The sequence below is a fragment of the Leptonychotes weddellii genome, chromosome X, assembly GCF_054177405.1.
Source record: "Leptonychotes weddellii isolate Sample4059 chromosome X, ASM5417740v2, whole genome shotgun sequence".
Lineage (NCBI taxonomy): Eukaryota > Metazoa > Chordata > Mammalia > Carnivora > Phocidae > Leptonychotes > Leptonychotes weddellii.
The window spans coordinates 13,431,996-13,445,544 of NC_138385.1; the positions used below are offsets into that span (position 1 = coordinate 13,431,996).

Sequence of the window (13,549 nt, forward strand, 5' to 3'; positions counted from 1 at the left end):
AAGTAGATTAGAGGTTTCCAGGGGCTGTGGGGAGCGGGGGAATGAGAGTGCCTGCTAATGTGTATGGGGCTTCTCTTTGGAGAGATCAAAATGTTCTGGAATTAGTGGTGACTGTTGCACAATCTAGTGAACATACTAAAAACCATGGAATTATACCCAGCAAATGGGTAAAATGTTATGATATGTGAATAGCTTCATAAGAAACTTTTTAAACCACAACGAGATATCAAATTCTGCTTATCACATCACCAAAGATCCAAAAGTCTGATAGCGTGCTGTGTTGATGGAGGTACCCTGAGACAGGTGCTTTCCTGCCTTGCAAGTGGGAGTATGAACTAGTGCAAGCAAGCATTACAGAGAGCATTTTGACACCATCAAAAGTATGACTGACCCGGCAATTCTACTTTTAGGAATTTATGCTTCAAGTATATCCCACTTACGCAAAATGACATATGTACAGAATCCATTACAGCAGTTTTGTAAAAATAAAATGTTATTAACAACTTAAATGCCCACCCACAGGAAATAGGTTAAAGAAATAAATTGTGGCATGTCCATGCAGTATAATATAATGCAGTGATAAAAAGCATGAGGAAGCTCTTCATATACTAAAAGGATAATTTCTGCAATATGTTGTTAAAAGAAAAAAGCAAGGTGCAGAGCAGCATGGATAGCACGCTCCACTTTGTGTACTAAGAGGGAGGGAGACTATACATGTATATGCATATGTATATATATATGTATGGTGTGTGTGTATGTAAATTTCCGCATAGATACATGAAATACCTCTGTGGATATTTATTGAATGGCTGGGGTGAGCAGTGGGAAGATGTTTCACTGTATTTCCTTTTTGTTTTTGCAATATTGAACTATGTGAAGAATTACCTATTAAAACTGTTTTGGGTTTTTTTTGGTTTTTTTTTTTTTTAAAGATTTTATTCATTTATTTGACAGAGAGAGACACAGCGAGAGAGGGAACACAAGTAGGGGGAGTGGGAGAGGGAGAAGCAGGCTTCCCGTGGAGCAGGGAGCCCAATGCGGGGCTCGATCCCAGGACCCCGGGATCATGACCTGAGCCGAAGGCAGACGCTTAACCGACTGAGCCACCCAGGTGCCCCAAAACTGTTTTGGTTTTTTTTAAAGATTTTTTAAATTAATTAATTAATTTATTTATTTATTTATTTATTTATTTGACAGAGAGAGAGAGCAGGAGAGTGGCCGAGGGAGAGGGAGAGAACCTCCAGCAGACTCCAAGCTGAACGCAGAGCCCGACACAGGGCTCGATCCCACAACCCTGAGATCATGACTTGAGCCAAAACCAACAGTCAGATGCTCAACTGCCTGCACCACCGAGGCGCCCCAAAACTGTTTTTGTAAATATTTATTTATTATTTGAAAGGGAGCGAGCAGGTGGAGGGGCAGTGGGAGAGGCAGAGAGAGAATCTAAAGCAGACTCCCCACTGAGCGTGGAGCCAGACTTGGGCTTGATCTCATGACCCTGAGATCATGACCTGAGCCGAAACCAAGAGTCAGACTTTTAACTAACTGACACCCCCCCAGACACCCCCCCATTAAAACTGTTTTAAAATGAAAAATAATGGGACACCTGGGTGGCCCAGTGGGTTAAGCCTCTGCCTTCAGCTTAGGTCATGATCCCAGGGTCCTGGGATCGAGCCCCGAGTCAGGCTCCCCACTCAGTGGGGAGCCTGCTTCTCTCTCTCCCTCTGCCATTCCCCCTGCTCGTTCTCTCTCTCTCTCAAATAAATCAATAAAATCTTAAAAAAATAAAATGAAATGAAAAATAATAATTAGCCAAAAATTATAAAATAAAAAACACTGACGGTCCCAACTTAGCATGCCCCACTCCCACCTCTACCAACATTAACTCCTTAGTTTCCGAAATTGGATCACTGTAAGGTAGATTTTCCTACATGAGGCTTGCCTGTACCCTCTCATCTCAGGTCAAGCAGACGAACTAACCGAGGTTGCATTATGTCATTAATGTGTACAGAACAGTCTTACCATCACTGATAGTAATGTTAGCAAGATCCATGATCTTATCAGGAAGTCCCTGAAGCAGTTTGCATTGTTTCAACTTTGGTTTTTCCCACTGAGATTTGCCAGTGTGGATACTGATGGAGCTGAAAAAGAGAGGAGGGAGGGACAAAAAGCTTTCTTATTGGAGGATGAGGCCAGAAAAGTCTTAGAGCAAACAAAGAAGGAACACGGTGTAGCTCTGGCATGCCTCCCCTCTGCCCACTCCCAGCCTCTGGGCTGAGATAGCAAAGGTGAGAGCCCCGTGGATGAATACTTTGCTCTTGGGGAACAAGGGAATGTAGGGTCCCCATGCAGGAGGTGTAAAAAGGCACAAGAGTCTGAGATGAAGCCTGGCAATGCTCAGCGGAGGGAGAGTCGAGGCGGAGATGTTGCCCCTCTGGACATGGCTGCTTACCCTCACTTTCCCTTCTTACCCCCACTTTAAGAGGAAATTCCTGGTAGAATGCGGTCCCTAGCTCCGCACATCATTTCCTGAAGGCAATGAGCATACACCCTTTGTAGCTCATCGGCCTTCATCATCCACCCTCCCCTATGCCTCATCCAATTCAATCCAGTTCATTTCAAATGAGCTCGCACATTGATTGAGCACCCAGGACTGCTGACAGGTGGCGCAGACAAGTAGGCGGGGTCCGGTCCCTGGAGGAGCCGGTTGTAACTTGGTGGTTCGAGTCTGTACATGTAACTACATCTATGAGGCAAGACATGAGATGAAAAACTGTACCAACAAAACTGAATCTACCAAACCACCGAGCAAGGAGAACTTATTTGCAACTTTTGAGCCGAGCCGGACGCTGAAAGGACAGAGATGGAGAAAGCCCCCCACCCCCACCCCGAAGCAGGGCGAATAGCACAGGCAGAGAACTAGACACAGGGAGGCACCCATTGGAGCCCACAACAGCAAATGGCCCTGTTTGGCCGGCAGACATGGTAAAAAGGGTGCCTGTGGGTCTTGAGCACCGTGTTTAGGAGTTTAGACTTAATACCCGAGGCAATGTGGAACCAGAATGGGGGAAGGCGAGGAGACTGCTCTAATAGTAGACAAGGGATGATAGTAAGGGTCTGCACTGGGGTTGTGGTGGTGGGGATGGAAAGGAAAGGGTACATACGAGCTTTGATTGTGATGACAAAACCAACATGATTTGCTGACTGATTAGATGTACAAAGAGAGTAGGACCCAGTCCAAGATGTTGCCTTCCAACAGAGAGCTTTTAAGCCTCTGTCAAACAAAACCTGCTGCCCTTCTGGTCTGCCTCCTTAAGTTAATGGCATAAACCATTAACAGCAGAGAGTCAGAGAAGAGGGACTGATGATTTAAAGAAGGAAAATGATAAGGCAACAATAGAAGGGTGATTTAGTAAATTATTATGGCCCATCAACGAGGTAGCTTCTGAGGCAATTTTTCAAAATGGTCATTAAGAAGAAGAACATAAAACATTGAAAATGTTTGATCAACTATTGAGTGAAAAGGTAAATCACATTATTGAGATGAGGACAGTGATTACCACGACATAAAACTACATAAAACTTAAAGGCACACAGGGAACAAGAAGATGAAAAATACGCCAACCTAAAAGCAGCGGTGGTGGGATTATGGGTGACTTTTTCTCCTTTGTCTTCTTGAACATTTTTCTAGAATGCTCTTATGTTGCCTGTGCATGCTTACGTAGATCCGAAGGATGAAAGAAGGCAGGACAGGGTAGAGGGGATGGGGGTGGGAGGGCTGCTCAGTCAAATGACGGAAACATGGCCCCAGTTAAGAGGATCTTTGAGTCTCTGAACCGACAATTAGAACTTGGCCAATACGTACCAGATCCTAGTAGCATTTCCATGCCTGTTTTTTATGCACCTAGTTTGGGCTGTCTCAGTAGGGTTGGTTAAGAGCCACTTATAGGTCCCTTTGTATTTAGAGACTGTTTCCTGGGCTTTGCACCTTCCTGGCTCTGTGGAGAAAACGTATGCATTTGAAGGGGTAAAAGGCACTTACAAGTGTCATGAAAATCCATTTTGTTATTATGGTAATCATTATTACCCTATACGTAAACACCAGCAAATAAAAACTTTTTCTACCAGGCCATTTAAATCAGGCTTCACTGAAAATACATGAAATGCTCAGTTGAGGGCGCCTGGGTGGCTCAGTCGTTAAGCGTCTGCCTTCGGCTCAGGTCATGATCCCAGGGTCCTGGGATCGAGTCCCACATCGGGCTCCCTGCTCGGCAGGAAGCCTGCTTCTCCCTCTCCCACTCCCCCTGCTTGTGTTCCTGCTCTCACTCTCTCTCTCTCTGTCAAATAAATAAAAAAAATTAAAAAAATAAATCTTAAAAGCACAAGTTGACAGGACAGTTTTGTTTTTGTTTTTTGGTCTTGGTTTTAAAAAAATGTTACATTTGCATTGAAAAAAGTTCAAGCCATACACAAAAAAATCAGAAGTCCTCACCTGCCAAGTGCCCTCCTTCTGAGGTACCCCCAACTGTCAGTGACAGGAAACCAAAGGCTGACTTCTCCTTCTGGATGGTTCCTCCCTTCCTAACGGACTCTGGGGTGGATTTGATTTTAGTAAACTCAATGTATCTGCCATCGCCAGGATGAGACACGGGAGCTCTGCTCTGCTGGTGGTACCAAGGTCAAGGTTTTGCCACCAAGTGTGGTCACGTTAAGGGAGAAGTGACCTGGGCTGAGTGTGTGTAATAAGTTCCTGGTTTTTACTGACCACCCACTGGGTTTGTGACCCAGATTCTGGAAATCTTTCCTTCACATGTGGGCAGAGCGGCTGGGAGAAGCGGAGAGCCGGGAGAATCCCAGCTTCCTCTGAGGACAGCCATGAGCGCCATTTGCACAGTGGGATCTGCCTGTGGCTTCTACACTTCTCTGCCTCCCATTTCACTGTCGCTTGCAATCACAGCCTGCCCTCTGCTACCTGATCAGTTCGTTGCCAGGGACTGTGTGTTCTAAATCCTCCGCGTGTTATCTGGCTTAGCCCGATGTTTTCAGCGCAGTCCACTGGCAGCCGTGGCAAGGACATGGAGTGGTGGTCCAATAGCCTTTCTCTTTACCATTAAAGGAAAGAGATGCCCTTGAGAGAAATTCTGGACTGTTCCCAGATCACTTTCCCAGATGAATAGCCTGGCTATATCAATCAATAAATTAGCAAGCATCTATTGGGCAGTTATTGTGTGGAATGAGGAAGCTCCCCAGGCCTCTGGGTATTTATGCAAGAGAGACAGTCCTCCCACTCCGCTGACGGACTGGCCACTGCTGATATCCAGAGCTGGTCCATGGTGTCTGGTAACCCCTCTGTGTTCTTCATAAGCTCTTACTGATGGAAATGTTGTCAGGGCAAGTGAGCGCTGAGGATGTGAAAAGGAACATGAAGACAACTCCTCTCCCCCCAGAACTCAGGATGTCTGACTGTGCGTGCATTATGAGCTCTCTAATAAGGGGAGTGAATGTGTATGGAATACCCCTCCCCCCAGTTACCTAGTTTTTTCACCGCAACGTGTTCAGATTTTACTATTAACGTCAGTTGACCTTTGGTGAAGTTTCCATGGGTGAGGTTGCCATGTATTTTACTTTTGATCCTGCTAATCAATTCGGTGGCTGCTAAGGAAGAGCTGGCCTTTAGGATGGTCTGACAAACATAGCTAAAAAGCAGAGCAAGAAAGAATGCTGTTGCAGTTATGTCAACAGAGCGCAACCTGCCCGTGGTGCTGAAATTCTACACAGATGACTTAATTGGGAGTCCATAAATAACAAACATTTTACATCTATCAACGGGCAAATCTTTTTTTTTTTTAAAGATTTTATTTATTTATTTGAGAGAGAGAATGACACAGAGATAGCATGAGAGGGGGGAGGGTCAGAGGGAGAAGCAGACTCCCCGCCGAGCAGGGAGCCCGACGCGAGACTCGATCCCGGGACTCCGGGATCATGACCTGAGCCGAAGGCAGTCGCTTAACCGACTGAGCCACCCAGGCGCCCTCAACGGGCAAATCTTAAGAAATGATGGGAGACAGCATATTGGAATCTTCTGATAAATTTTCTCATATGCAAAACAAACAACTCAAAACCCATTTTCAAAAGAACAGTCAGCAACAGTTGCATTATATTAAAATCAACTAAGGGTGCCTGGGTGGCTCAGTCGGTTAAGCAGTTAAGCATCCGACTCTAGGTTTTGGCTCTGGTCACGATCTCAGGGTTGCAGGATCAATCCCTGACTCTCTGTGCACTCAGTGAGGAGTCTGCTCAATCCCTCTGCTCCTCCCCCTCAAATAAATAAATAAATCTTTAAAAAATAAAATAAAATAAAAAAACTAGCCATGCGTTCTCTAGGAGCTTGTACAAATTAATAGAGAAGATGGAGTACTCAGGATTTATTCCCTCAGAGAAAACCTTTTATCCTTCTGGTCTCCAATTTATCCATCATTACTGCAAGAAGGCAAATGGCACATGCTCAATTAGTCTCTAAAGATGTGTTCTGCAGAAGGCCTATTTCTATAATAGAAGAATAATGGAGATAATGGTAGTGATAGTAGCTAACATTTGTAGCCTCATGAGTAGAGCTATTATGGTCCCCATTCCACAGATGAGGGAGCTGAGACTTAGCCAAGGTCACAAATACCTAGTACATCCCTAGAGTATTCTGTCCACTAAAAGATATGTTACGAAAGAATAGGGCTGTCCTTGACCTCAACCGCTGGAGCAAGGTCCTCAGACATTCTAATTTTCTCTGCTATTCCATTACAGAGCATCTGTAAGCTTAGGGGCACCTGGGTGGTTCAGTTGGTTAAACGGCTGACTGGCTCAGCTCATGATCCTGGGATCGAGCCCCGCGGCCAGCTCCCCGTGAGCGGGGAGTCTGCTTCTCCCTCTCCCTCTGCCCCTCTTCCCCTGTTCATGCTCTCTTTCTCTCTCAAATAAATAAAATCTTAAAAAAAAAAAAAAGAGTCACAAGCTTACCTAGACCTTTTCCCCATTTCTATTTGCCAATACATCTTTTTGAAGCACACATCTCCAACGTTTCCTACAGCTGTTGACTGGTATTCCAGTTAGATGTGCCTGTGTTAACTCAAACTTTCTCTTTGTCCAATCTAAGCCATGCCTTCTCCTCCACGGATCCACAGTCGGTGGAGTCCCTGCTCGCCCTCCCCTTCCACGTGGCGCCCATCTCTTCCCAGCTCTCATTTTGCCAATCTAAAGAGGACTCCTCTTTTTTTAAACGTCTCCCTTTGCTGCAACAGACTCTTTGCTCTTAGCACGCTGAACATGTCAGTGACCTTCCCATGAGCCTCTCTGAGTTGCATCAAGCAGTGTTCCAGAAGGGGCTGGACCATGTGTCTGAACAGGACCAAGGCAGTTTTCCATGTTGCTTTTCCACTTCCCTGCTCAGTATTTCCTGGACTTTTTTGACGACAACAAACACTTTATTCCCCCATCCCCAAATTATGACCACTTTGGACCCCATTTTCTCTTCACTACAAAGAAGCAGGAGGCAGGCTGCTAGGCTGCACCATGACCAACCGAAACAACTTATTTCATGAAGGCAAGAGCCCAATTACAGCATCTGTAAAATAACCACCTGGTACTTTGATCTCCTTCTGACAACTCTGACCAACAGGCTCCAAATACAGAATTAAATGGAAGGAAAATCAGAACTAAATGTACCAGCTATGAATAAACTCAGCTCCTACCTGGACGGTACATGGGAAATTGTAGCCATTCCTTGCCCTTCTCTCTGTTCCAAAATAATGCAAAACAAAAGTACATCATCACTGAAATCTTTAAACAAACGTCACATTTGAGCACAGGGCTTATTGTCAACAACAGCAATCATAATTATGCTTTCCATTTATGTAACTTGTTGCCATTTGCAAATCACCCTCAAAAACGTCAACGCAACTAGTCCTCACCTCACCCCTGTAGTGTGGGCAATGCAGGGACTATCACCCCATTTCCTAGACGAGGAAGCTAAGTCTCAGAGAAGTTAAATGATCTGCCCAGTATCACACAGCTGACAAGTCACAGAACTGGGAGCAGAATCTGAGGCTTCTGGATCTGGACCCTAACGGGGTGATGACAATAGTAAACGCTATCGAGCATTTACTAATCATCCTATTCCATCTTTCTAACAGCCCTATGAGGAAGGGTAATATTGTCATCCCCATTCTACAGATGAGGAAACTGAGGCACAGAGAGTCATTAGGTTGCCCAAAGCCTCCCAGTCAGGAAGTGGAAGAACAGGGATTCTAACGCAGGCAGCCTGATTCTGGGGACCACATTGTCACCAAAAGGCTTTTTACACCTATTATTTGAGAGGAATTTTACTTGTGTCATGTTATCTATAATGTATTAAATTAAGAAATTCAGACTCAGCTCTTTACAGAAAGCATTTTAAATGATGGCAGATAATTTGGAAGGCACTGTAGGCTTGATTGTACTTTGTATAATCAAAATATTTCTCTCATGTTTAAATACCTTACAAGGTCTGTGCTTACTGATCTTTTCAGAGTCTAACATGGTAATGCTTGGAGGCACTGGAATAAGGACTGAGTATTGGGGCAAGGATGATGGGAGATAATTTTGTCACACCCTGATTTCAAATCTATACAGGTAAAGGGTGGATTTATTATGTGACTGCCAGTCTTGCAAAAATTGTGTCATTCTTGGAAGAACCAGGCTTCTTTCCAAGATGTCTACGACCAAGAAATTCCATTTGCCATTTACAACCAAGTCACTCCACACTTCCATAGCCCACAAAATGTGCCTCCAAAAAACTGCCCCACAGGGACTTGAGAAAAGCAGAGGATGGTTTTCTTACTGGGTTCTTGTGCAGATGCCAAAAAAAAATGTAATTTGATCCTCAATGACCACAGTTGAGCTTTGCCTGGTGTATGCTTGGGTAGAAGCACTATTTTACTTACATTTACTCAGGTATTGGAGGAGTCACAGGTAGATTCATTTTGAAAAATTACTTACTACAGTTTGGTCCATGGTTATTTCCCCCTCAGAAGAGTCTCTGTATCAAAAGCATAAACAAATTTATATATATATATGTATATATATATATATATATATATATATATATGAAATATGGTGCCCAATACATTAGGACAAAAGCTCAGGAGAAAGACAACTGTGAGGCAGAATAGTAGAATCCCCCAGTTTGGAATTCAAATACTAGGGCTCTAAGGAGACACTTCAAAAGCCTGATTATTATCTATGTACCAAAATGGTGGTAAGTCTTTGACTGAGCAGCCCCACTTCCAGGAATCTATCCCATAATAGTACAGCAAGGGTGCATACAAACATATGTACAAGAGTGAAAATAACTGAAATGTCCATCACTAGGTAATTGGATAAATACACCTTGGCACACCCATGCAAAAGAATCCTATGCAGTCATTAAAATGAATAAGCTAAATCGTACATATTGGCCTGAAAAGATGTACATGGTGTATTTTAGAGGAAAGAACCAGAGTTCTTGGAGAGGGTGGGGAAAGGCGGGTCTTCTCTTTGTCTTTGGCTCCTTGAGACTACTCAATGCCTGCCTGCAGCAATGCAATCACCTCTCCAAATTCGTGCCCCAGACACTTCTTAGACTGGTCAGCATTTCTCACTTTAAACACTTCAAGTTCCCTTTGGAATTTCTAACTCCTGAAAGTGCATTATTGGAAAATAAAGGGTCTTATATCTTCACCATTGGCCATCCCTAGCCTTTCATCCCTTTAAGGCGTGATTTTTCCCCCCCAAAGTCACAGAATCATAGCATTTTAAAACTAAGAGGGGCATTAAGGGTAACTGGATCCAATTCCACCATTTCCCCAATTTATTTCCTTCTGTTTTGTTCTCCCATTGGCTTTACACCCTACAGTGATGATAGAATTTCTTTGTTATTCCAAAGAGAACCTACACTCAGAAGGGAAGATACAACTCAAAATGCAGTTCCTAAATCTCAGACAGAACAAAGAAAGAAAGAAAGAAAGAAAGAAAGAAAGAAAGAGAAAGAAAGAAAAAGACAGAAAGAAATCCCCTCTGGATAGGAACATACCCAGAATCCCTCAAACTGCCTTCGACCCACAATAGATGACACTCACGTACCTGGTTTTGATTTGAATAGCCAGATTAGCAAGAGCAAATTCACTGTCCTGAAATATAGAATTCAACTGTAAAAGATAAAACATATCAGATTTAGTATTCTCACTCCTCTATCTTAACCCAGGAAAGGTACCTGAGACAATGCTGCATTTATTATTTTGGTTGGTTCAACATTTCCATCTGCTCCATTCAGTTTTTCTATTTTGGGGCTGAACTGTGTTGTCTCCGAAATTCATACGTTGAAGCCCAAACCCCTTAATGTGACTATATTTGGAAGTAGGGCCTTTAAAGGAGGCAGTTGAGGCTAAATATGGTCATAAGGGTGGAGCCCTAATCTGATAGGACTGGTGTTCCTATAAGAAGAGAAAGAGACCCCAGATCTCTCTCTCTCTCTCTCTCTCTCTCTCTGGGGGGTGTGTGCGCGCGCATGCACGCTACGCGAGGACAAAGAGAGAAGACAGTCCATCTGCAAGCCAAGGAGAGAGGCCTCAGGAGAAACCAATCCTGCCAACACCTTGATCTTGGACTTCCAGCCTCCAGAACCATGAGAAAAGAAATGTCTGTTGTTTAAGACCCTCAGTGCATCCTATTTTGTCATGGCAGACCTAGTGGACAAATACACCCACCCACTTTCAAGCACGTATATAATCATGTTATACACACTTGCAAAGAAACGCTGATGGAAAAAGAGAGGAAACAGACATGATCGTTTACTGTTGGTGGGGTGCAAATTGGTATCACCTGTCTGGGAGGCCACTTAACTCTAGTTATTAAAATGTGAAATGTTTGTGTCCTTTGATCCAACAATTCCAGTTCTGGGTATTTATCCTATAGAAAAACTCAGGTGTCCCCAAAATTTATTGCAAGGGCGTTATTGTCTGCATTGGTTCCAAATAGAGAAAAAACAAGTAAAAGCAACCTAAATGTCCACCAACGGATGTCTGGATTTAAAAAAAAAAAAATACTACATCACAACCATCGAGTGAAATCCTTGGTATCTGTTTAAGTATATGAGGTAGATCAATATTTGCAGCATGAATATGCTCAAAGATATACAGTTAAGTGAGAAAAAGCAAGCTGCAGGACAGCATAATTGTATGATTCCAGTTATTTTTGTCAAAGAACATACTTGCATCAGTGTTATCGCAGGTAGAGGAAAAAAATCTGAACGAATATACCTCAGACTGTAAGAGGAATCAATACAAGGAGCAGTATTACAGAAGACATTTACTTTCTGGGTCTCAGATTTCAGTGTCTGAATTTTTTACAGAGAGTATGTATTACTCTTATTATCAGAAAAATGTAAGGATAAATACAACATTTCTTGTGTAGGAGAGAAAAAAATTAAAATGCAGAAAACAAACATATGTAAATACAATAGCATAGACTTTGTTATCACTGCTCTCCTACTTTTCTCTAAATAAAAAAAATTTGGCAAAGGCCCAGAATTTGTGTCAGTGGAGGGAAATGTACAGTTCTAAGCGAATTAAAATAATAACATCCCATAAAAGCTTTCAGCATTGGCACTATGAGAGACCACATACATCCTTACGGTGTTACTTACAGAGTGGATAAATTTGCTGCAAAAAATCAAAACCAAGTAGCTGTGAAATATGCTATGGGTAGAAAAAAAGTAATGCCTAGTTTTAATCTACTCCATCTATCATATATGTATCTTCACATATTTTATATGTACCATAAATATTTAAAAGATTATTTTACCCAATTTTCTGCAAATTCATTTACAACACTGGTAATAAGGATCCTTGGCTCTTCATCAAACACAGAGAAGCTCATTTCAATATTGTAGAAGGAAACTGTAATTAAAAATGAGATTAATTTCATTCACTTAGTTCAAGAAATTTAACTTCCATAAATTTGGTGAAAATTGCTTGTCATTTTAAAGAGACCAACAATGAAGTCTCATTCTTAAATTTTGCTTAATTTAACTCCAAGGTCAAGAACCAGCACTTTGGGCTCCGTATCCAAAAGCAAAACAGATTACCATCACATTTTTGCTTTAATTATTTGGGCAGTTTCCTGATGGCTACACAGTTGATGGACATTCTGCAAATCCCCCAAATCCTCAATTTTCATTAGCCAACACATTTCCAGTCCATTTCATGGTCAAGCTGAACATTATCTCACAAGATCATTTGCGCTGAGAAAATATTTATTTCTTCCTGTGCCTTACTTTCTGCTTCAGGTTTTTCTCTCTTTTCCTCTTTCTCTTGTCTGTCCTATCAGATTTCAATTTTGGAATGTGAAAAGTGGAAGGGACATCCAATATTTGAATGACATGGAAGGCAAATACTCCCCAGCCATGGATAAGCTTCCCAAGCTGGCTGGAGGTGGAGACTGGAGAAGCTGAGGCCTGTCTAAGAGGCATTCAAAAAGGCAGGCTAGAGTATCTTCTGGTGTTTGCTGGTATGCAGTCATCATGTCAGACCTAAGGCCATATAATTCTCTACTGGGAGAGGGTGAAGTTCCTGATCCATGCTCACCCTGGCAGAGACAGAGCATCAGGAACAAAATGGATGGAAAGGTATTTAGAAATGTCACGCTGAATGAAAAGATACATTTGCATTATATTTCAATAAAGCAGAGCTAAGCAGAATTCTGTGTTTGGACAAGGTATCCCCTGGACCCATTGTCTGAAAGAGAGAGGAAACGTCTATGCCCTCCTTTATCCTTTTCTGCCTTCAGAGAAATGGCCGCCGTAGAGAACACGTGACCCATTGTGCATGCATTTTGTTAGTGATACGCTGCCCCTATTGTGGAACATACCTATGGACTTAGTGGCTGTAAGGGAAGTTGCTGTTTCCATAGACAGAAAAGAAGGTGTGGAGTCCAACCGGGTTGTCTCAGAAGAGGAAGAGAGTAGTGAAGACAAAGCCGCTGTAGAAGGATGTGTTACTCCAGTGGATGTGAGTGGAAATGAGACTGTGGTAGCCGTAAGTGTAGTGCTGGTTATATTTGGAAAGGAGTCCAGCGTGGGCTTAGGAAGAACTAAAGTAGGGGATGCTGATGCAGCTGGGATTCTGCTCCATGCAGATGTTCCTGCGGGGCGAGGCGGAAGCTCAGAGCTAATAGATAGGATGTGGTCACTTGCAGGAGGTGACCTACTCATTCTGCTAAAGGGTAGAGGTTGAGACACGGTCCTGGAGTTGGCAGTCACAGTGGTTCTGGAAGATGCCTCGGGGGATTTAGAAATGTATGCACTGTCAGCTGTGATTCTTATAGATACGGGGAGAGAAATTGGGAAGCCAGTAGTGATCCTGCCCACTGTAGGTGTAGGAGTGGCTTGGGTGAGTGCGGTGCTTACAGCAGCAAAGGGTAGTGTTGCCAAGTGAGTGAATGAGCGTGCTGGTGTGGTGTCAGAAGTCAGAAATGCAGACTTTGA

The 13,549-nt window shown here is 43.1% G+C and overlaps 1 protein-coding gene across 1 annotated transcript in view; it reads right to left on the bottom strand.

Moving 5' to 3' along the window:
- Window positions 1-13,549, bottom strand: part of ADGRG4 (adhesion G protein-coupled receptor G4) — a 91,937-nt gene that overhangs the window by 47,961 nt on the left and 30,427 nt on the right. The window contains 8 exon segments of the mRNA XM_081809303.1: window positions 2,023-2,141; window positions 3,866-3,998; window positions 5,533-5,696; window positions 7,743-7,803; window positions 9,036-9,067; window positions 10,150-10,214; window positions 11,869-11,963; window positions 12,934-13,543. Coding sequence (XP_081665429.1) covers window positions 2,023-2,141; window positions 3,866-3,998; window positions 5,533-5,696; window positions 7,743-7,803; window positions 9,036-9,067; window positions 10,150-10,214; window positions 11,869-11,963; window positions 12,934-13,543 — 1,279 coding nt within the window.